This window comes from Taudactylus pleione, unplaced genomic scaffold (genome assembly GCF_031769625.1).
Source record: "Taudactylus pleione unplaced genomic scaffold, aTauple2 ptg000189l, whole genome shotgun sequence".
Classification (NCBI taxonomy): Eukaryota; Metazoa; Chordata; class Amphibia; order Anura; family Myobatrachidae; genus Taudactylus; species Taudactylus pleione.
The window spans coordinates 11,737,102-11,758,498 of record NW_028284591.1 but is presented as its reverse complement, the minus strand read 5'-3'; the positions used below and the strand labels follow the sequence as shown (position 1 = coordinate 11,758,498).

At 49.7% G+C, this 21,397-nt stretch overlaps 1 protein-coding gene across 4 annotated transcripts in view; it reads left to right on the top strand.

The window, feature by feature from the left end:
* The first annotated feature begins 1,381 nt into the window (after positions 1-1,381).
* Positions 1,382-21,397, top strand: part of PIAS2 (protein inhibitor of activated STAT 2) — an 87,720-nt gene continuing 67,704 nt past the window's right edge. For 3 of the 4 annotated variants that reach the window (XM_088476508.1, XM_088476511.1, XM_088476510.1), the window contains exons 1-2: positions 1,382-1,463; positions 12,927-13,398. In XM_088476508.1, coding sequence (XP_088332634.1) covers positions 1,440-1,463; positions 12,927-13,398 — 496 coding nt within the window. In that variant the 5' untranslated portion in view covers positions 1,382-1,439. Of the gene's footprint in view, positions 1,464-1,638; positions 1,707-12,926; positions 13,399-21,397 lie in introns of those variants that run through there. The other variant, XM_088476509.1, reaches the window with a different exon arrangement.

The following is a 21,397-nucleotide window of genomic DNA, read 5'->3' as shown; positions in this document are numbered from 1 at the left end:
CACTTGGTAGGGAGGCCCATGCACTTGGTAGGGAGGCCCATGCACTTGGTAAGGAGGCCCATGCACTTGGTAGGGAGGCCCATGCACTTGGTAGGGAGGCCCATGCACTTGGTAAGGAGGCCCATGCACTTGGTAGGGAGGCCCAAGCACTTGCAGTTCTACGGAAACAACATGTTTTTATCAGGACATCAATGCCACCTGTCATGTTTCCAGGGTGACGCTGGACTGGTATACAGAAAATTCGTTAACCCGGATGGACCGGCTCAGCTCTGAGCCCAGATCTTAACTCCATTGAGAACCTCTGGGACGATTTTGGAGCGATGGGTGCATTCTAGGCCGACTCAACCTTCTTCAGTGTCACAGTTGGGCACTGTACAGTAGTTAAGGCAGAATGGCAGAACATACCCCTTGCTGCTGTCCAGGAACTTGTGGACAGTTTGCCAAGAAGAGCGTCTGCAGTAATCACTGCATGTGGTGGACCTACAAAGTACTGACGGCAATAACATCTCGCTGATCTATTTGCTGCCAGTGTTCAATCAATTTTGTCTATATAGTGTGTATATATATATATATATAACACCCCCCCCCCTGAAAATCCTGCGTTTGCCCGACTGTATCGTGCAATGTGATCATGGGCGCTAATCATTCTTGCCTACTCTCCCAAAAATCAGGTGGTGCCCGGAAGAGTGGGCAAGTCTCTCCGAGCCCGCCATCTCTTTGTCCTTGGCAGCCCACTTTACAGAGTGAAGTCCGGAACGTCAAATAATGGTAATCTCGGCATTGTATAACGAGGAGCATGGGCCCGATGATAAGAACGCGCCTCCCACTCCCCCAGTGCCACACCAAGTCGTCGTCCTCCAAACCGCCCCACGCTTTGCTGACCTGGCTGCACCCTCCCAGAGAGGGACTTCTGGATGTCGGCTAATATCACGCCCAGATCGCGTTGCAAAAGCGATTTTTGATAAATAGGCCCCTGAACCTTGGACTGATTTTATCCTTATTAGTTTTTTATTTTATTTTATTCATGTTGGGTGGCAGGATCCGATCAGCCCCATGAATTCTGGCCAGAGGTTATATCGCATGCAGGTCATATAGACTCCTGCCCTGATTGGGGTAACCTCATGTCTGACCCTGACAACCACCCCCTCAGCAGTCACCACTGAGCAGCTAGCCCCCGCCCCCATATCGGTCATAAGACAGCGATCTGACCGGATCGGCCGATGCTCACACGATTGTGACGACTGACAAGTGTGTGTGTGGTTGGGGGGGATGGGCGCGGGAATAATAATGTGCTCGTGCAGGAGAGACTGTGCGCGTGCACGGGGCGCCCCGCCCCCCCCCCCCCCCCATCCCTCACCACCACGACCCGATCCCGGCCAGATCACGTGACTCGCCGCTGCCGCTGCTGCCCGGCTACCTCAGGATGGTGCCGGGAGAAAATGGCGGATCCCGAGGAGCTGCGGGTGAGAAGCGGGGCAGGCTAGCGGGTGTAAGCTCCGGCTTCACGTCCAGCTTTGGGTGACGTTTAACCCTCTCGTATCCGAAATGACCCAGTGACAGGGCTGCTGGGTGGGGGGCGGAGCGGGGCTGTCCTGTCAGGCTGCACCGAGGCTGAGGTAATGGGGGGAGAGGCACGAGTAGGGTGGGAATCCTGTTGCCCACAGGAGGGAAGGAACTTGTGTAGGAGGTGGCAGCCTGTAACCCAGGTATCCAGTGGCTCAGAGATCGGGATGGTACCGGTAGGAGGGTCTCCTGTGTGTCCAATCTAGGAAAGGAACAGATAGGGGTATCTTGTGACACAGAGTAGGGAAAGAACCCACTGGTTCAACCCAGTACTAACTGTTCATCAAAGTAAGGAAATAACAGATAGGGGGTAATCCTGGGTGCTGAGTAGGGGTATCCTGTGGCCCAGAATAGTGGAAAGAACTGATAGGGGTATTCTGTGGCCCAGAATAGTGGAAGGAACCGATAGGGGTATCCTGTGGCCCAGAATAGTGGAAAGAACTGATAGGGGTATCCTGTGGCCCAGAATAGTGGAAGGAACTGATAGGGGTATTCTGTGGCCCAGAATAGTGGAAAGAACTGATAGGGGTATCCTGTGGCCCAGAATAGTGGAAAGAACTGATAGGGGTATCCTGTGGCCCAGAATAGTGGAAGGAACTGATAGGGGTATTCTGTGGCCCAGAATAGTGGAAAGAACTGATAGGGGTATTCTGTGGCCCAGAATAGTGGAAGGAACCGATAGGGGTATCCTGTGGCCCAGAATAGCCTTAGGAACTGATAGGGGTATCCTGTGGCCCAGAATAGTGGAAGGAACCAGAAGGGGTATCCTGCGGCCCAGAATAGTGGAAGGAACTGATAGGGGTATCCTGTGGCCCAGAATAGTGGAAAGAACTGATAGGGGTATCCTGTGGCCCAGAATAGTCGTAGGAACCGATAGGGGTATCCTGTGGCCCAGAATAGCCGTAGGAACCGATAGGGGTATCCTGTGGCCCAGAATAGCCGTTGGAACCGATAGAGGTATCCTGTGGCCCAGAATAGTGGAAGGAACCGATAGGGGTATTCTGTGGCCCAGAATAGTGGAAGGAACCAGTAGCGGTATTCTGTGGCCCAGAATAGTGGAAAGAACCAGTAGGGGTATCCTGCAGCCCAGAATAGTGGAAGGGACCGATAGGGGTATCCTGTGGCCCAGAATAGTGGAAGGAACCTGTATGGGGTATTCTGTGGCCCTGAATAGTGGAAGGAACCTATAGGGGTTTCCTGTGGCCCAGAATAGCGGAAAGGAACCAATAGGGGTATCCTGTGGCCCAGTATAGTGGAAGGAACCAGTATGGGGTATTCTGTGGCCCAGAATAGTGGAAGGAACCTATAGGGGTTTCCTGTGGCCCAGAATAGCGGAAGGAACCAATAGGGTTTTTCTGTAGCCCAGCCCAAGTGAAGGAACTGGTAGGGGTATCCTGTGACCCAGAATAGGGGAAGGAACCGATAGGGGTATATTGTGGACCAAAGTAAGGGAAGGAACAGATGATGGGGGTATTCTGTGGTCCAGACTAGTGCAAGGAACTGGTATGGGCAGTTTTTCCACTTTCAATGTACAGATTTCCCTGTCTCTACCAGTCTTTGTCCTGTAAATTCCCTGGCATATTTTTTTTTCTTAAAATTCTGTGGTAAATAACAGGAGAGCTGACAAAACTACAGTAAAAACAAAAAATAAAATTAAAACGTGAAAAGGTAATTCCATCTGACCAGGAAAAAAACCAAAGGCAGTAACAGGAAACTTTAACATTCCAAAAAAAACGGGGGGGGGGGGGGGGATCCAAAAGTGAAAACACGTCAGCAAGCTAGGAAAATGGGGAAAAAAACCCTCCAAAAGTGCAAACACTGGGGTGTCCTGTCGACCAAAGTAAAGGGAGGAACAGATATGGGGGGTGTACTGTGACCCAGGGTAGCTAAAGAAACCGGTAGGGGGATTCTGTGGACCAGAGTTAAGAGAATGAACTGTTAAGCAGAGTATCCTGTGACCCAGAGTGGAGAAAAGGACCGGTAGGGGTATCCTGTGGCCCATAGTAGCTAAAGGTACTGGTAGGGGAATTCTGTGGACCAGAGTAAGGGAAGGAACTGTTAGGAAAGGGGAACCTCTGCCACATGTAAGGTTGGTTTACAAGTATAATTTGCAGAGGGCATAGTAAGAGTTATTTAGGGTAACTGGCGCTGCTTGTTGAAGCTTGACATTAAAGGGTCAGGGTCTTACTGAGAGATTATACCCACGCTTATTTGATAATCACCTTGCATTCACTTATTTCACAAAGACATTTGAGGAACATTATGTACTTCACAGTATTTAAAGCTAACAGTGGTTTTTAAGAATCCCCTCTCCCCGTCCTTACGCTGCGGCTGCGGGAGAGGTGCTGAGCCTGCTGCCGCGGGAGAGGTGCTGAGCCTGCTGCCGCGGGAGAGGTGCTGAGCCTGCTGCCGCGGGAGAGGTGCTGAGCCTGCTGCCGCGGGAGAGGTGCTGAGCCTGCTGCCGCGGGAGAGGTGCTGAGCCTGCTGCCGCGGGAGAGGTGCTGACCCTGCGGCATTCTGCTAGCAGCTCTTGTTTCCGTGCTCTCATTGGGCCTGATTCTGAGTTAGACACAAGTGTAAATACGGCCAGACCTTGCTAATTTCACAGCGCATTAGCTATTTTGCCAGATCAGACAAATGCACAATGGCAGAGAGTGCTAGTGCACACAAGCTAGACGCACCATAATTTCAGTGAAATCTGCCTTTCTGGACGGCGAACGTGCGGTACTCTCCTGTCTTGTGGGAGTGTGGTGTGCTTATATGCAGGCTTCCTTGCTCACTCATAGCGAGCGGCCCAGATACTAATGATGACGGCTGACGCACCGATCTTCGGTGTATACAGGCGCATTCTCGCGTTGGCATAAAGAAGTAAGGAGCCTGCCATGGCCGTACAGAAACACAGCCGCAGGTTTGTCTGATCCAGAACCAGGCACCATTGTGGTAATTGTGGTAACCAATTGGCTAGGAGTGGCGAGTCGCTGCCTTCTGGGTGATGCTTTTTAATTGGTCTAATATAGGCAACAATAACAGGTCAACTTTCCAAAATATCCAACCAATGAGCTGCTTTGCTGCAATATATTTATGACTATTTCCCGATTGCAATGACTTGCCCTGAATAATAGTTGATGTTCGAGGTGTTTTTCAGAGACCAGCTCTTTATCCAGGAGATGGGTTAGGTTTAGGCTGCTGGCACGCGGTTTTATGGTTAGGATGAGAGATGTCTGTATCCTAATCCTGTCAGGATTCTGACCGCAGAGATCCTGAGTGCCGGCATCCCCGTACCCAACCCATAATAAGCTACGATTTATAGTCCCACAGCGGCTAGTTTGTCGACCTCGCCAGCAGCTGCGCTGCAACAACTTTCATGGAGTCCGCTGACAATCTGCCGCACGTGAATATCAACATTATTATGTCACTGTTCTGTGTATGTCAGATGGAGACACACAAGTCAGTACATTCCATGGCCTTGAATTATATTACTGGTGCTGTAAATTCTGTGTGCATGTAAGGACTTGTTTACCTACATGAGACCTGCAGTATCATGAAAGTAAATTATACGTGTTGTGGTTATTTATTTTTAAATATAATACTTTTTTTTTTCGCTAGCTGCAGATTATTTTATGGTTTATGCAAATGTTCGTAAAAGTCACATGTGGCCTACCTTGCTGCTCATAGAATTGTCACAAATGTCTGAATCTCTGATCTAATTCTAGGGACCTAATAAGTCTGGCTGGGTCTCCACCAAGTGGAAGTAACCTTCGACACGCATTTTACTTCCTGGCTGAGCCATGGTAACACTTTTTGTGTCACAATCCTACGGCGAAACGCGCCTTAACCCTGTCGATCAGGGGTTCCATTGAGCACTCAAAGGATCCCTTACCACAAGCCGAGTATCACATAGTGGCTACTACGGCACTCTCATCGGGACCACCCCTCTGACGTCACCCTGCACTGCCCAGCGCATCAGGGTGGGATCCCAGGGTTGTCTCTGAGCAGATGTTGTTCTATTACTATTTTTCACTGTGCTGGTGTTACTGATTCTCTCATCTCTTGTCCTATGCCTAGGCAAAACAGGAGACAGTAGATCTCGGTACATGTAAATGCACAGGCACATCCGATATTTGTTTACCTGGAATACTACCAGTTATTATAGCTGTATATGTTGGATAATATATCTGAGTGTGCAGTTTTGACATGTGATAATCATTCTGCTATTAGTGTCCATTCTAGCACCCTGCACCTGTCGCAACACGTGCAGTTCTTTCTCTGCTCTGGTGCTACTAGCACACTCTGGTATGTATCAGAGCAGTTTGTTACATCAGCTGAGTGTGCTAGAAGAACCAGAGCAGATAGTGACACCCCAGGCAGGAAAGAGGAACTGCACGGACAGGTGAAGGGTGCTAGAATGAACAATAGCTATGATAGCAGGGGATCCCATTATTGAGTTTGCTTTGCTTTTATTTATATATAGACAATCATTTTTTGTTGATGGCATCATGTTTCTTACACTCATTTGCGCTACATTGTCAAAGAGTTTTGCACTGTGTTTGTTAACACAGTTGTGTATTTTTTTTATTTGTTGTCTTTGATTTTGTCCTCCTAGATATGATTTATTGATTAATGTATAATCAATTTCATTAACATTATTGTAGTAATAGTATTTTTTTGGAAGATTCTTTCTCCAACTGAATCATAAGTGTCCTCTATTGTTACAGTGTCTCAATATCATTTATTTTAACTTATGGTAATAAAAGTTATATTTTAATTCCATTCACAACCTTGTTAAAACCAAAACTGTCTTGGAGTGTGCCCCCGTGAGAGAGTACTTTTTTCCTCTTTCTTCTACTTGTTCCTTTTTGCTCTGGGGTGCACCTCCTAGGGAGCCTAATTTAGGCTTAGATTGCATGCATGTGGATTATGCATTTCTACTAATATGATTACATAGTTTTAACCAATGGATGGTACGAACCTATGCGGTTCGTGGTTCACCACTGACCCACCCTTCCCTTACCTGTGCATATAAGTCTAGGATCTAGCAAGAGCTTAACAATGTGCCTCAACTGACTATAGTAATTACTCTCAGAAGTTGAGCAGCCGCAGCATTCATTTTATACAATTTATGTACTGGGTTTTGGCCGGGGCTATAACAAGAACTTACCTTTTGTGTTTCTACGAAGTCCATAGGGTCCACAGGGTTGACCTTGGGGTATAGCTGGATCTGGATCCACGGGCACCACGCAGTTAAAGCTTTGCTGCTCCCAGGATGCACTTAGGTCCGTCCGCCTCTATACCCCGCCCCCGAGCCACAGCACCTCAGTTGGTAAGCAGCTAAGGCCGGAGGAGGAGATTAAATAGAGAGAAGGAAGACGGGAACCATACTCACAGAAATGGGAGACGGAAAACCGGTGACCAGTCACACAGCCCATATGAAGCCAGGTGCGTCAGGGCGGGCGACCTGTGGACCCTATGGACTTCGTAGAAACAGAGAACAAAGGTAAGTTCTTACCATGTCTCTTGTTTTCTACTTCAGGATCCATAGGGGGTCCACAGGGTTGACCTTGGGGATGTCCCAAAGCAGTTCAACTAAGGGCGGGGACGCTCCTGTGCTGGAAGGAGTACCCGGCGCCCGAAGGATGCATCCTGAGAGGCGAAGGTGTCGAACGCATAGAACCTCAAAAACGTCTGAATTGAAGACCAAGTGGCCGCCTTACACAGCTGAACAGCAGAGGCGCCACGTCTAGTAGCCCAAGAGGGACCCACAGAACGAGTGGAATGAGCCTTAACAGAGGCAGGCACAGGTAAACCCTCCTGTGCCTAAGCCTCACAAATAACGGAACAAAGCCAAAGGCTAACGTTTGTTTGTTGACAGGCCAACCCCTCTTGTGAAAACCAAAGAGGACAAACAGTGAATCGGACTTCCTAACCAAAGCAGTCCGGTCCACATAGATTCTAAGCGCCCGGACTACATCTAATGAAGCCTCACCAGCTGAAAGATCAGGTGACTGAAAAGCTGGCACAACAAGTTCCTGATTAATGTGGAACTTTGAGACCACTTTAGGCAAAAACTCAGGACGAGTGCGGAGCACCGCTCTGTCCTGGTGAAAAATCAGAAAAGGAGGGCGACAGGAAAGCGCCTCCAATTCTGACACCCTCCTGGCAGAAGCAATCGCCAGGAAAAAAATGGTCTTAAACCTCAGCCACTTGAGTTCCACTGACTCAAGAGGCTCAAAAGGAGGACCCTGCAAGACCCGTAGCACTACCGCCAAGGAGCCACAGGAGGCACGAAGGGAGGCTGGATTCTGAGAACACCTTGGAAAAAGGTGTGAACATCTGGCAATGTAGCAATCCGTCGTTGAAACCACACGGACAAAGCAGACACATGAACCTTCAGAGAGGCAAGGTGTAAGATTCTATAAACTCGGAACACCTGAGGATCATAGTTTTTGGACTCACACCACTGAAAGTAAGTGCGCCACACCCTGTGGTAAATCCGTGCGGAAGCAGGCTTGTGTGCCCTGAGCATGGTACCAATAACCGAACTGGAGAAACCCTGAGACCTCAAGACGGCTGTCTCAAGAGCCACGCCGTCAAAGACAGCCGACCCAGATCCGGGTAAAGGCAGGGCCCTTGAGACAACAGGTCCCGACGCTGAGGAAGAAGGTACGGGGCATCGATGGAGAGGCTCCTCAGATCGGAGTACCAAGGACATCTGGGCCACGCCGGAGCCGCCAGCACGAGCGTGCCGCCGTCCTGCTTGAATTTCCGCAGAACCCGAGGAAGTAGGGATATCGGAGGAAACAGATACGCCAGGTGAAGCGTCCATTTCACCGACAGCGCGTCCAACGGACATGCGCCTGCGTCTCTTGTCCTTGACCCGTAAACGGGCAACTTGTGATTGTGACGGGAGGCCATCAAGTCCAGCTCCGGCAGCCCCCATCTGTCCACGAGTAGCTGAAACACCTCTGGGTGAAGCGACCATTCCCCAGGATGCACATCGTGACGGCTGAGGAAGTCCTCCTCACAATTGAGGACTCCGGGGATGAAGACCGCCGAGATCGCTGGAATGTGGCACTCCGCCCAAGCAAGGATGCGAGACACCTCCGACATTGCTGCCCGACTGCGAGTTCCTCCTTGGTGGTTGATATATGCCACCGTGGTGGTATTGTCGGACTGCACCTGAACCGCCCTTCCATGAAGAACGGGGCCGGACGACTGCAGGGCCCTGTATACTGCCCGCAGTTCCAGTATGTTGATGGGGAGAAGTGCTTCTTCTGCAGACCAACGACCCTGAAGCGACAATGAGCCGGTCACTGCCCCCCGACCCCGGAGACTGGCATCCGTCGTGAGTAGGACCCAGTCCGGGATCCAAAAGGGGCGCCCCTCGACCAGATGAGCTGTCTGAAGCCACCAAGCCAAAGACTGCTGAACCTCCGGGGACAACACCAGCATCTGAGAGCGGATCCGGTGAGGTAACCCGTTCCATTCCGATAGAATCAGCCCCTGCAGGGGCCGGGAATGAAACTGGGCAAATTCCACCATGTCGAATGTCGACACCATGGACCCCAGAACTCTCATAGCCGAATGGACCGACAGGCGGCAACGGCTCAGGCAACTGTGTATCCGCAGCTGTAGGGAGGCGACCTTCTCTGGAGTCAGGAAGATCCTTTGCTGACGCGAATCCAGCAGGGCTCCCAAATGAACCATCCGCTGAGATGGAATCAGGGAGGACTTTTTCCAATTTATCAACCACCCGTGTGCTTGCAGGCAAGCGATCGTCAGGTGGAGATGTTGAAGCAGTACCTCCGGGGAGCTCGCCAGCAACAGGAGGTCGTCCAGATACGGCAGCAGCCGTACATTCTGGTTCCGAAGATGTGCGGCCATGACCGCCATAATCTTCGTGAACACCCTCGGTGCCGTGGAGAGACCAAAGGGTAGCGCCCGGAACTGATAGTGGTGTTGAAGGACAGCGAACCTCAGATACCGCTGGTGCGAAGGTGCTATCGGAACATGGAGGTAGGCGTCCTGGATATCCAGGGACACCATGTAATCCCCAGGTTCCATCGCCAGAGTGATGGAACGTAACGACTTCAAATTGAGGATAGGGCGATGAGAACCATTGGGTTTCTGCACCAGAAACAGAGAAGAATTGTACCCCGTCCCTCGTTGTGATTGAGGAACGGGAACAATGACCCCTGCGTTCAGCAAGGACTCTATAGCTTCCTGAATCTGTAAAGCCTTGGTCTTGTCCTGCAGAAAAACTGGTGGGGCGGTCTGTGCCGAAAAGACAGGGCGTACCCCTGGGAGACCACTGCTCGAACCCAGGCATCTGTGGTGGTATTGTCCCAGAGGGAGGCCCGTCCCATCAGGCAGAAGGTTTATCCTCCTGCTTGGAAGAAGGGCGCCTGGCACTCTGAGCCTGCTTCTTGGGCTTAGAAGCGGTCTTGGTCGCCGACTGCCTCGGGAAGGACTGACCTTTGGCCTTGCCCTGAACCCGAAAGGACCGAAACGCAGAGCTCCGTACCTTGGTAGGTGCAGAAGCCGAAGGGAGGAAGGCTGATTTAGACTTTGCCAGAGTATCCACTATTTTGTCCAAGTGTGGACCAAAAAGCAACTCTCCATTAAAAGGTAAGGCCTCCAGGCCCTTTTTGGAGTATGCGTCAGCTCTCCAAGACCGCAGTCACAAGGACCGACGCGCCGACACAGCTGCCGCCGACACCCTAGAGGTCAGCAAGCTTGCATCCAACGATGCTTCCCCAATGTAGGAAGCCGCATCCCTCATTTGTCCTATCAACGCTCTCTGGATATCCGGAGCATCATCCGGAAAGGTATCCTCTAAAGCGTTGGCCCATCTCTCGATGGCCTTAGCCACCCAAGAGATGGCCATGGACGCACGGGCCACAGCCCCAGAGAGAGAGTAGATAGACTTGAAACAAGTCTCCACTTTCCTGTCCGTGGGATCTTTCAGGGAGGAGATCGACGGCAAAGGCAACGTAGTGCTTTTAATTAAGCGGGTGACATGGGAATCCACCGCAGGCGGAGTTTCCCATTTCCTACAATGAGCCTCAGGAAAAGGATAGTTGGAAGCCAACCGTTTCTGCGGTTGGAATCTCTTGCTGGGCAACTGCCAGGCCCCCGCCATATGATCCGTCAACTGGTCAGACGGGAAAAACCGTGGAAGCTACTTTGGCCTTTTTAAAATTAGGGTACTTCGGCCTGGGAGCCGGCGCATCCTCCTCTATATGAAGGATGGCCCGCACCGCCCTAACCAAAGCCGGCACATTAATGGAGGACTTAGCCTCCACCTCCTGGGCCCCGGCATCCGAGTCAGAATCCTCATGGATCTCTCCGTCATCCGAAGACACATCCGTGTCCGTGAACTGCGCTGCCAGTGAAGCCGGAACGGGTCGCTTGGACGCCTTTGGGGGCAAATCACTGTGCTAGGCCGCCAGGCTCTGAACAGAGCTGGAGAGGACATCCACCCAGGGAGGGGGTACCGTTTGAGGGTGCCCCTGAAAGGGTACTACTGACTGCTGCGTCACCGTGGGAGACAGTACGTATACAGGCAATCCCGCATAAGGACCCACAGTCTGAGGCCCGGGAGGAGACTGCACCAGATGCGTAACCCCCGGGGAACGGGATGGTAGGCTGGGGCAACGCCCTAGAAGGGACCGAGGTTGGGACCGCAAGCCGGTCCGCGATCGACGCCAGCACTTGTGTAAGAGGGACCAGGTACCAGCTGGCACCGCCCGCACAGACCGTCCTGAGACAAATCCACCCCATCAACCCCTGCCGAACAGCGCCGGCAGGAAAACAACACAGGAGCCACGGAGCGCTCATTCTCCTCATCAGACATGACACAATAAGTTTTGCAATCAAAGTGTATCACTAAAAAGAGGTGAGGCGTAAAACACCCACGCACTCCCACGTATGCAACCCAAACAGCCCACAATATGGTACTGTGTAGCACACCACTGTATGTGACGGACCTCACAAATACGTAGATCTTTGTAAGTGAGGTACACAGAGAGAACACCCCTCCCCCACGCACCTGCGTAGGAGAAGGAAAGGGATAGGTATAAGCTGACAGAATAAAAAAAGCACAGACAGCAGCACTAGCAAAAGTCACATACCATGCAGGAAGTTATACTCACTGCACCTTTCGCTACAATCAACCTCCCAGATTCAGTGTCTGGGAGGGCTATAGCGCTGCGAACACAATCCGTCTGCAGGGGAGAGGTACGCAGGGGGACCGGACCATGCACCGCCTGGGAGATCTGTGTTGCCCCTGAGAAGATGGCCGCCAGAGAGCTCTGAGGAGGAGTGGCCGAGAGATAACAGCCCAGCGACGCCAGCACGCATGAGAGAAGGCGCGCTGGGCTGAGGGGAGGAGCCGCTAAACCAGGGAAGGCTGCCTCCCCTGGCTAGCGATTAACCCCAGGAACGCTGGTTCCCTTCCAGCTCTTACTCCCTGTTGGTCCAGCGGTCACGCGGGGTATGCCACAGAGGGGGGAGCCCGCTGCCGCTACTAGCGCCGCTGGTCTGTCCCCAGAGACCGGCGGCTGAAGACTGCATTTTCCCCCACGCACAGCGCAAAGCGTTGCACCCGGCTTACCTGGCCCTGTAGAATCCGGCAGCAGTCAGTGGGAGGTCCCGGAGCCGCGCTAGTACTGACTCCGGGATCCCGCTGCGATCCCCAGGTCAGTACTGGCGTCGCAGCGCCAGCGGGGCTGTTGGAGCGGCAGCGTGGACGTCCAGATGGACAGTCTGATGCTGCCGCTCTGAAGATAGTACAAAAATAAAATAATAAAAGCTTCAAAAAATAAAGCTTAGGGGCTGCTTATGCAGCCCCTCTGCGCCAGGGTGACCCGACTCCGGCCGGGCACCAACTAAAACTGAGGTGCTGTGGCTCGGGGGCGGGGTATAGAGGAGGACGGACCCAAGTGCATCCTGGGAGCAGCAAAGCTTTAACTGCGTGGTGCCCGTGGATCCAGATCCAGCTATACCCCAAGGTCAACCCTGTGGACCCCCTATGGACCCTGAAGTAGAAATTGCCTTTAAGTGAGTCAACTTAATTAATAAATATAACAAAAAGTCAGTGTCCAAATAAATAACGCCATCACTTTTGAGGATTATCAAGGAGGACAGTGCAACAGAATCAGTAAAGCACAATATACAGTACCTCGATTTGAGGATAAACTTAAACAACTAAAAGAATGTCTTCCACTAATTGTTGCAAATATAGATCTTCTCTTCTGCAAAGGTCCTGTGGCATGTCTTAAAGTATTATCTTGTGTTTTGGCTTGTAGAGCAATCTCCGTTTGTGTTTACCTGCAGCGTCCTGACCGCCTGTTTTCTCGTTTCAGAATATGGTAACGAGCTTCCGAGTGTCAGAACTCCAAGTGCTGTTGGGCTTCGCTGGCCGCAACAAAAGCGGTCGCAAGCACGACCTCCTCATGAGGGCCCTCCATTTGCTGAAAAATGGCTGCAGTCCAGCTGTTCAGATTAAAATCAAGGAGCTGTATAGAAGGAGGTTTCCTCGGGCATTAGAAGGCGTTCCCGGCTTGTCATCAATTAGGTCGAACGCCTTAAACTTGGACAGCAACTCGTCGGCGGATTCAGACCTTGCTGTGGCCGGGATCCACTCCTTACCTTCTACATCCGTGGCTCTTCACTCCCCTGCTTCTCCTCTCGGCACGCCGTTTCTGCAGGAGTCTAAGCCTCACTTTGATTTGCCACCACTTTCTACTCCAATTCCACCGGTACATCCAGATGTCCATCTCCAAAGTCTTCCTTTCTACGATGTCCTTGATGTCCTCATCAAGCCCACCAGCCTGGGTAAGTGCTTGAAGATGTGATTCACACCATGAGAAAAACTAGGCTGTTCTAGTGTTTTGTGTAGGGACTGAGGACCTCTTTAAGTTAGCATTGGGTGTGGGTGGTGTACCTTTTATATGTGAATCTACACATCCCAGCATGACTTTCAACGATTTTAGCATGCCCTAAGAGTAAAACTCTGGTAGGGCATGCTGGGATGTGTAGTTTCACAGCAGCTAGAGTGCCACGGGTTGCCTATCCACGGCCTAGGGGATTATCATACATTGTGATATTATTATATAAATATTGCAAAAGTAAATGTTAAATAAAAGTTTTTCGGGTGGAACGGACTATATTGATCTCTAAAGGCGGGTATCCACTACCCGATTAAACAGCGAATCGGGCATGCAAATATTGGAAACGACCAGCGATGCGCGCTCCGACATCAATCTTCGCCCGGACATGCTGGTTAATCTGCCGATAACGACAGATTGACCATGATCGGGGATAATGGAGGGTGCCTATACTGAACGACTGATCGTTCAGTGTAGGCAATGCAGGGGATGGGGAACGACTGTACGATTACGATGTCGTAATCGTACTGTCTTCCGTGGGTCAGGTAGTGGATGTGCGGCATTTGGGTTTGTTTTTATTACCCCAATTTACATTTTAGAAAGATGATCATTAAGAATAAGTTAAAAAAAACAAACACAAATCTAACACATCGCCCCAAGATAAATGTAACGCTGCACCCTCCGAGACTTCGTTATGATAATAGGTATAAGGATGCCCTAACTACCACTTGCAAAATTATGTTTTGTATTTATTGTATTTAATATCTTCATCTCAGTAATTGTGATTTAAATAGTGCAGAAATATTTAGCGGATTAGTTTTTAAAACGACTCAATTGTTTTTTCTTGGCCGTGCTAATTATTGAGACCCCCTCCCCCCAATGTGGCAATTGTTTTGGGTGCCCATTAATTATCACTCTTGTCGCACCCAATTAGACTGGGTTTAGCTGCGTAAAATGACTAAAAAAATCTAAAGTCCTGGCTAGGGTGTCCAAACCACGGAATTATCGCACATTTCTGCTCGCCACATCATGAGGCTATGAGCGGAAATGTCGGCGCCAGGCGGCTGTCGTGCCCAAATGGAGCAACAGTTGAATTGCTCGGTCAGACGCACATTAGTCACAGACACGAACGCTAACAATTGAGTCGTCCCCATAGAGGTTGAGTTATCTAAATATCACTTTAGAGATATCACTTTAGCAATCCATTGAAACAGGGGGGCACAAATATTTGCATATTGTTATATCTATGTTATCATGCATGACAAATGATGGATGATGTGGGAGAGAGCATGGGATAACCTTACAGTAAATTCTTCACTGATGCATAAAAAGTTTTAAAAGTGAGGTTAACGTAGAGATTATATAGTATGCTATAGTCTTTACACATCTTTGCTGCAGTCACGCCAAAATGCCCCTCTCAGTGCGCCAGGTCCTGTGAGACTTTTTTGCTTCTTTTTTATTTTGCCGAAATACATCTAAGTCGCAATGTGATGCGGTTAGGACGCACCAGCAGACTGTGCTGATTAATTTTATATGTGACACTTGTATAACTGTGTGCTACTGAGTCTCTGAATCTGTATACGTAGTGCTACAATGTAGCAGCCGCACATTCCAAGTTCTGTTGTGTTTCATATACAGGCTCAGGAGCACACAGATATACAGGTGTCACATATCACATTACTCAGCGCAGTCTCCCATATACAGACTCAGGAGCACACAGATATACAGGTGTCACATATCACATTACTCAGCGCAGTCTCCCATATACAGACTCAGGAGCACACAGATATACAGGTGTCACATATCACCACTCAGCGCAGTCTCCCATATACAGACTCAGGAGCACACAGATATACAGGTGTCACATATCACATTACTCAGCGCAGTCTCCCATATACAGACTCAGGAGCACACAGATATACAGGTGTCACATATCACATTACTCAGCGCAGTCTCCTATATACACACTCAGGAGCACACAGATATACAGGTGTCAAATATCACATTACTCAGCGCAGTCTCCCATATACAGACTCAGGAGCACACAGATATACAGGTGTCACATATCACATTACTCAGCACAGTCTCCCATATACAGACTCAGGAGCACACAGATATACAGGTGTCACATATCACATTACTCAGCGCAGTCTCCCATATACAGACTCAGGAGCACACAGATATACAGGTGTCACATATCACATTACTCAGCACAGTCTCCTATATACAGACTCAGGAGCACACAGGTATACAGGTGTCACATTACTCAGCGCAGTCTCCCATATACAGACTCAGGAGCACACAGATATACAGGTGTCACATATCACATTACTCAGCGCAGTCTCCCATATACAGACTCAGGAGCACACAGATATACAGGTGTCACATATCACCACTCAGCGCAGTCTCCCATATACAGACTCAGGAGCACACAGATATACAGGTGTCACATATCACATTACTCAGCGCAGTCTCCCATATACAGACTCAGGAGCACACAGATATACAGGTGTAACATATCGCATTACTCAGCGCAGTCTCCTATATACACACTCAGGAGCACACAGATATACAGGTGTCAAATATCACATTACTCAGCGCAGTCTCCCATATACAGACTCAGGAGCACACAGATATACAGGTGTCACATATCACATTACTCAGCGCAGTCTCCCATATACAGACTCAGGAGCACACAGATATACAGGTGTCACACATCACATTACTCAGCGCAGTCTCCCATATACAGACTCAGGAGCACACAGATATACAGGTGTCACATATCACATTACTCAGCACAGTCTCCTATATACAGACTCAGGAGCACACAGGTATACAGGTGTCACATATCGCGTTAATCATCACGGTCTGCTGGTGCGTCCTAGTCACGACTTAGATGCATTTTCGCCAAAATGAGACGCTTGATGCTAGCAGAGTGGTGCTCTCTCACGTCAGGCAAGTCACGCTGTGTCTCGTATTGAGGCTAGATGTATGAGGACACATCTGTAGGTCCACCTTTAATAGAATATTATTATAGATTGTTAGCTACCAGCAGGGTCCGCTTTCTAGCTCTCTGTCTGTTAGTATCAAGGCTTTTTATTACTGTTTATATTCCCAATTGTAAAGCTTGCAGTGTATAAATGTTAATAGTATAGATATATTAGTTAAAAAGCAGTACTTGATCAGTCAGAATCAAGTATATGAAAGCTCTGTTCCTGCCGTACCCACATTTTCCTGCTGACAAAATCTATATTAGGTAATGTAACTACAGATGGGTCCACCTACATCTAGCCTCCTTGCGCACCATGCCATGGCGTGACTCGGTACGGCCGAGCGTCTTTTTCTGCAACTTTTTACCTTCAAATGTGTCTTTTCTTCTTCAGGGTTCTCAGGAACTATCTTGGGGTATGTATTTGGAGTGATCCGTTGCACCAAACAGCTACAGCTTTCCATCTCCCAGCATGCATAGGGCCTCCTCCCTTTTATACCCCGCCCCCAGCCACAGGCATTGAGTTTTTTTGTTTGGTGCGCGGCAAGAAACCGCAGACCAAGAAATCTTGGACAACCAGACGTCCAGCTTCTAAGCCGGACGGTTAGCCCACTGCCTGATGGGGCGGGCCTCAGGGTTGGAGGCCGACTTCTACAGTTTTCTCAGGCCTGGTATCAGACAACTATGGCTGTCTTTGTTCGAGAGGTGGTCTCTTAGGGTTACACCCTCGCGTTCCTGAGGCATCCCCATCAGAGGTTCGTTGGTACACCCCTTCCTCCAGACCCGGTCAGGGCCTTGGCCTTCCGGGAGGCTATTGGGACACTCCTGAGGTCAGGAGTTTATAATCCCTGTTCCTGTGACGCTACAGGGAAGGGGTTATTATTCAAATTTGTTTTTGATTCAGAAACCAAATGGGTCAAATCGCCCTATTCTGAATCTGAGGTCTCTCAAAAAATTCATCCATGTGCCCAAGTTCTGTATGGAAACCCTACGGTCAATTATGCTGGCGATGGAGCCTGGAGATTTCATGGTCTCCCTGGACATACAGGACGTGTATCTACATGTTCCTATTGCGCGATCCCACCAAAGGTTTCTGAGGTGTGCTGTAGGTCTGCAACATTACCAATTTCAGGCTCTACCCTTCGGTCTGTTCACAGCTTCTCGGATATTTACCAAGATAATGGCAGTCATGACTGCTCATCTCAGACGTTAAGGAGTCAGGATACTGCTATATTTGGACGACCACCTGATATTCGCATAATCTCAGGTGGTGTTGCGTCATCTCCAAATCACCATTGCCTGCTTACAAGAACACGGCTGGACAATCAATTGGAAAAAGTCTTCTCTTTCTCCAACTCAGCAGATGGTGCACTTGGGGGCACTGCTGGATTCCTTGGGACAAAGGATTCTTCTACCAATGGATAAGATTGCGGCACTATAATCTCGTGTGTGCAGTCTACTCTGCAAGCAGAAAGAGTCAGTTTACTTGGCAATGCAGGTACTGGGCTCCATGGTAGCCACCTTTGACATGGTGGCTTTTGCCCAGTTCCACTCCAGGTCCCTGCAAAAATGGATTCTGTCTCATTGGGATGGTCAGTATCATCTAGATAAAGTCTCAAATGATCCGCATCTTGCCAGAGGTTTGGCTCTCCCTCGCATGGTGGCTGCAGACGACTCCTTTAGACAAGGGTCGTCCGTTATGGGTGCCAGGTTGGGTACTACTCACCACGGATGCAAGTCTGCGAGGATGGGGAGTGTTGACAAGTAGTCGCACCTTTCAGGGAAGGTGGACGGCTCAGGAAGGTCACCTACCGATAAATATTTTGGAGCTTCGTGCAGTGCACAGAGCGCTCATTCTGGCGCAGGACCTCCTTCAGGGCAGGCCTGTCCAGATTCAGTCCGACAACACGACTGCAGTGACCTATGTCAACCATCAGGGAGGCACACGTAGTCCGACAGCCATGAAGGAAGTGGCGAACATTCTGCTGTGGGCAGAATGCCATCTTCCAGCAATCTCGGCAATATTCATCCCAGGAGTCCTCAACTGGGAAGCGGACTTCCTAAGTCGTCAGGACATACATGCCGGAGAATGGGCTCTTCATCCGGAGGGCTTACAACTCCTGGTGGACAAGTGGGGACTACCGAACGTAGACCTTATAGCGTCACGTCGCAACCACAAGGTCCCCAGGTACGAGTCCAGAACAAGGGACCCCGCAGCCGCCTTCGTGGATGCTCTGGCGTTAAGTTGGGACTTCAGATTGGCATACCTGTTTCCTCCAATCTCCCTCCTCCCAAGGGTCATCAGGAACTTCAAGCAGGAAGGCGACAGGATAATACTAATAGCTCCTGCCTGACCCAGGAGACATTCGTTCACCGATCTGATATGTCTATCCATAGACAGTCCACTTCCACTGCCTCTCCGACTGGATTTGCTAGTACAGGGTCCCTGCCTATATCCGGATTTACCTCGGCTGGCTTTGACGGCATGGCTCATGAGGCTTCCGTCTTAAAGGCCAAAGATTTCTCTACTTCTGTGATCCAGACGATGTTGAGGGCGAGGAAGTCTGCTCCGGCCCGCACCTCTCACAGGATTTGGCATTCATTTTTTTCATTGGTGTTCCCACAGAAAATATGACCCTAAGGTTTTCAGGGTCTCCCGAGTTCTTGCTTTTCTTCAAACTGGACTAGACTTAAGTCTTCGTCTGGCTACCTTGAGAGTTCAGGTTTCTGTATTGTCAGTTTGGTTCCAGCGCAGAATTGCCACTATGCCAGATGTTAGAACATATTTTTTCAGGGTGTTCCCAGTCTGCAACTTCCGTTTGTCCCTCCGGTGGCACCGTGGGATGTATCCTTGGTTCTCAGGGTGCTGCAGGCTCCCCCCTTTGAACCCTTAGACACTGTGGACCTCAAATGGTTGACAGCGAAGTCTCTTTGTCTCCTGTCTATCTCCTCAGCTCGCAGAGTTTCTGATTTGGCAGCACTTTCATGTCACTCTCCATATTTTATTTTTTCATCAGAATAGAGTTGTTCTCCGTAAAAGAGGGGGTAACTTCAAAAGTGGTATCCCGTTTTCATATTACTGAAAAAATGGTAGTCCCAGGCTTTCAGTCTTCTGGCCTTTCTGTAGGTGAAGCTTCACTGGATGTAGTTCGAGCTCTTCGTATCTACGTGGATTGTACCAGCTCCATCAGTAAATCTGATGCATTTTTGTGTTATATGGTTTTCATAAGCGAGGCTGGCCAGCTAACAAGCAGACTCTGGCTCGGTGGCTGCGTATGATTATTTCTCGTGTGTATACTCAGACTGATCTCCCTGTTCCGAACACGGTGACAGCACATTCTACTCGTGCAGAACAATTATGCAAGGTGGCAACTTGGTCTTCGGTCCACACTTTTATCAAATTCTATGCATTTGATACTTTTGCCTCCCAGGATGCTTCCTTTGGACGGCGGATTCTCCTTTCTGCTCAGGAGCATCCCCACCCTTAAGGGAACTGCTTTAGGACATCCCCAAGGTAGTTCCTGTGGATCCTATGGACCCTGAAGAAGAAAATAAGAGTTATGGTATAACCTACCTTAGTTGTCTCTTCTTTTTTTTTCTTCGAGATCCATAGGGTCAACAGGGCACCCACCCTTACGCACCTGGCCTCAGTTGGGATCTGTTCCTTTCTTTTTGTATCACTGATTCCCTCTTTTTAGATTTCTGAGCGTGTTTCTTGTGTACATTGCACTTCCTTCTCCACTTTCCGTCTCTTGCCGTTAGGCTTGTTTACAAACTGCCTGTGGCTGGGGGCGGGGAATATAGAAAGGTGGCCCTGTGCATGCTGGGAGCTGGAAAGCTGTAAGCTGTTTGGTGCAATGCATTACTCCAACTAAATACCCCAAGGTAGTTCCTGTGGACCCTATGGACCTCAAAGAAAGAGTTAACTAAGGTATGTTCTACCATAACTCTTATTATTCGCACAACGATGCCACTAGATAGCACAAGCAGCTTCTGCTGATTAAAATGATATGCAGCATGCCTGTGTGTCAGCGGCTGTAACACTGTAACGTAGTGTTTCACATGCAGATACACCCGCACTCGCTCAGAGAACATCTGCAGTATGCCTATCACTTTAATCAGCAGAAGCTGCTTGTGCTATCTATTTGCATCACTGTGCGAATAAGACACATTAGAAGGTAAAAAGACGCACAAAAAGATGCTCAGCGCTAACGAGGCACACTGAGCTCCTACTTGATGTGTGGCGCGACTTGTAGCACACAGAGGATAGATGTATGCGGGCACATCTGTATATATAATAATCCCGGTAAGCATCTGGCTATAAAAATCTGGCGACTAGGAAAAATTTAGGGATGTGGCGGGTTTAGATGTAAGATCATATATAAGATGGAAAAAATAAAAATAGTGTAAAAGTAAATAGAAATGAAATCACATAGACATGTCCCTCATACACTTAATATATTTTCGTACTATTGTGGCACGAGATGCAGGGTGCAACCCAGACGCTTTGCCACGGGCAGAGTTTCCCAGCGTTTCATACTTTTTCCTAAATTTGGCGTCTTACTGGCACCGTAGCCGCACCAGGTACACTGGCACACTAGATTAGATTAAGCACAACAATGGTGCAGCTCACTTGAATCGGACCTCCCTCTTTTGTGTCTATAGTGTTCACTCTAGCTCCGGCGGCAAGCAGTGTGCCGGAGCTAGAGAGGGCAACTTTGTGCGCGCGGGCGAAAAGGGGGCGTGGCCATAAAAGGGGGCGAGTCTATAAGACGCGTCCCCTTTTTCATCTTACTTGGGGGCGTGCCCGGCACTTACGGACATGCCGGGCAGCCCCCAAGCGCTGCAAACAGGGAGAATAGATGCCAGGCGCATGTGCCCGGCGTCTATTCTCCGGCGGTGACCGGGTCACCGCACATTTCTCCACCCAGTGAAGACTGCACCCGCAGCCTGTGAG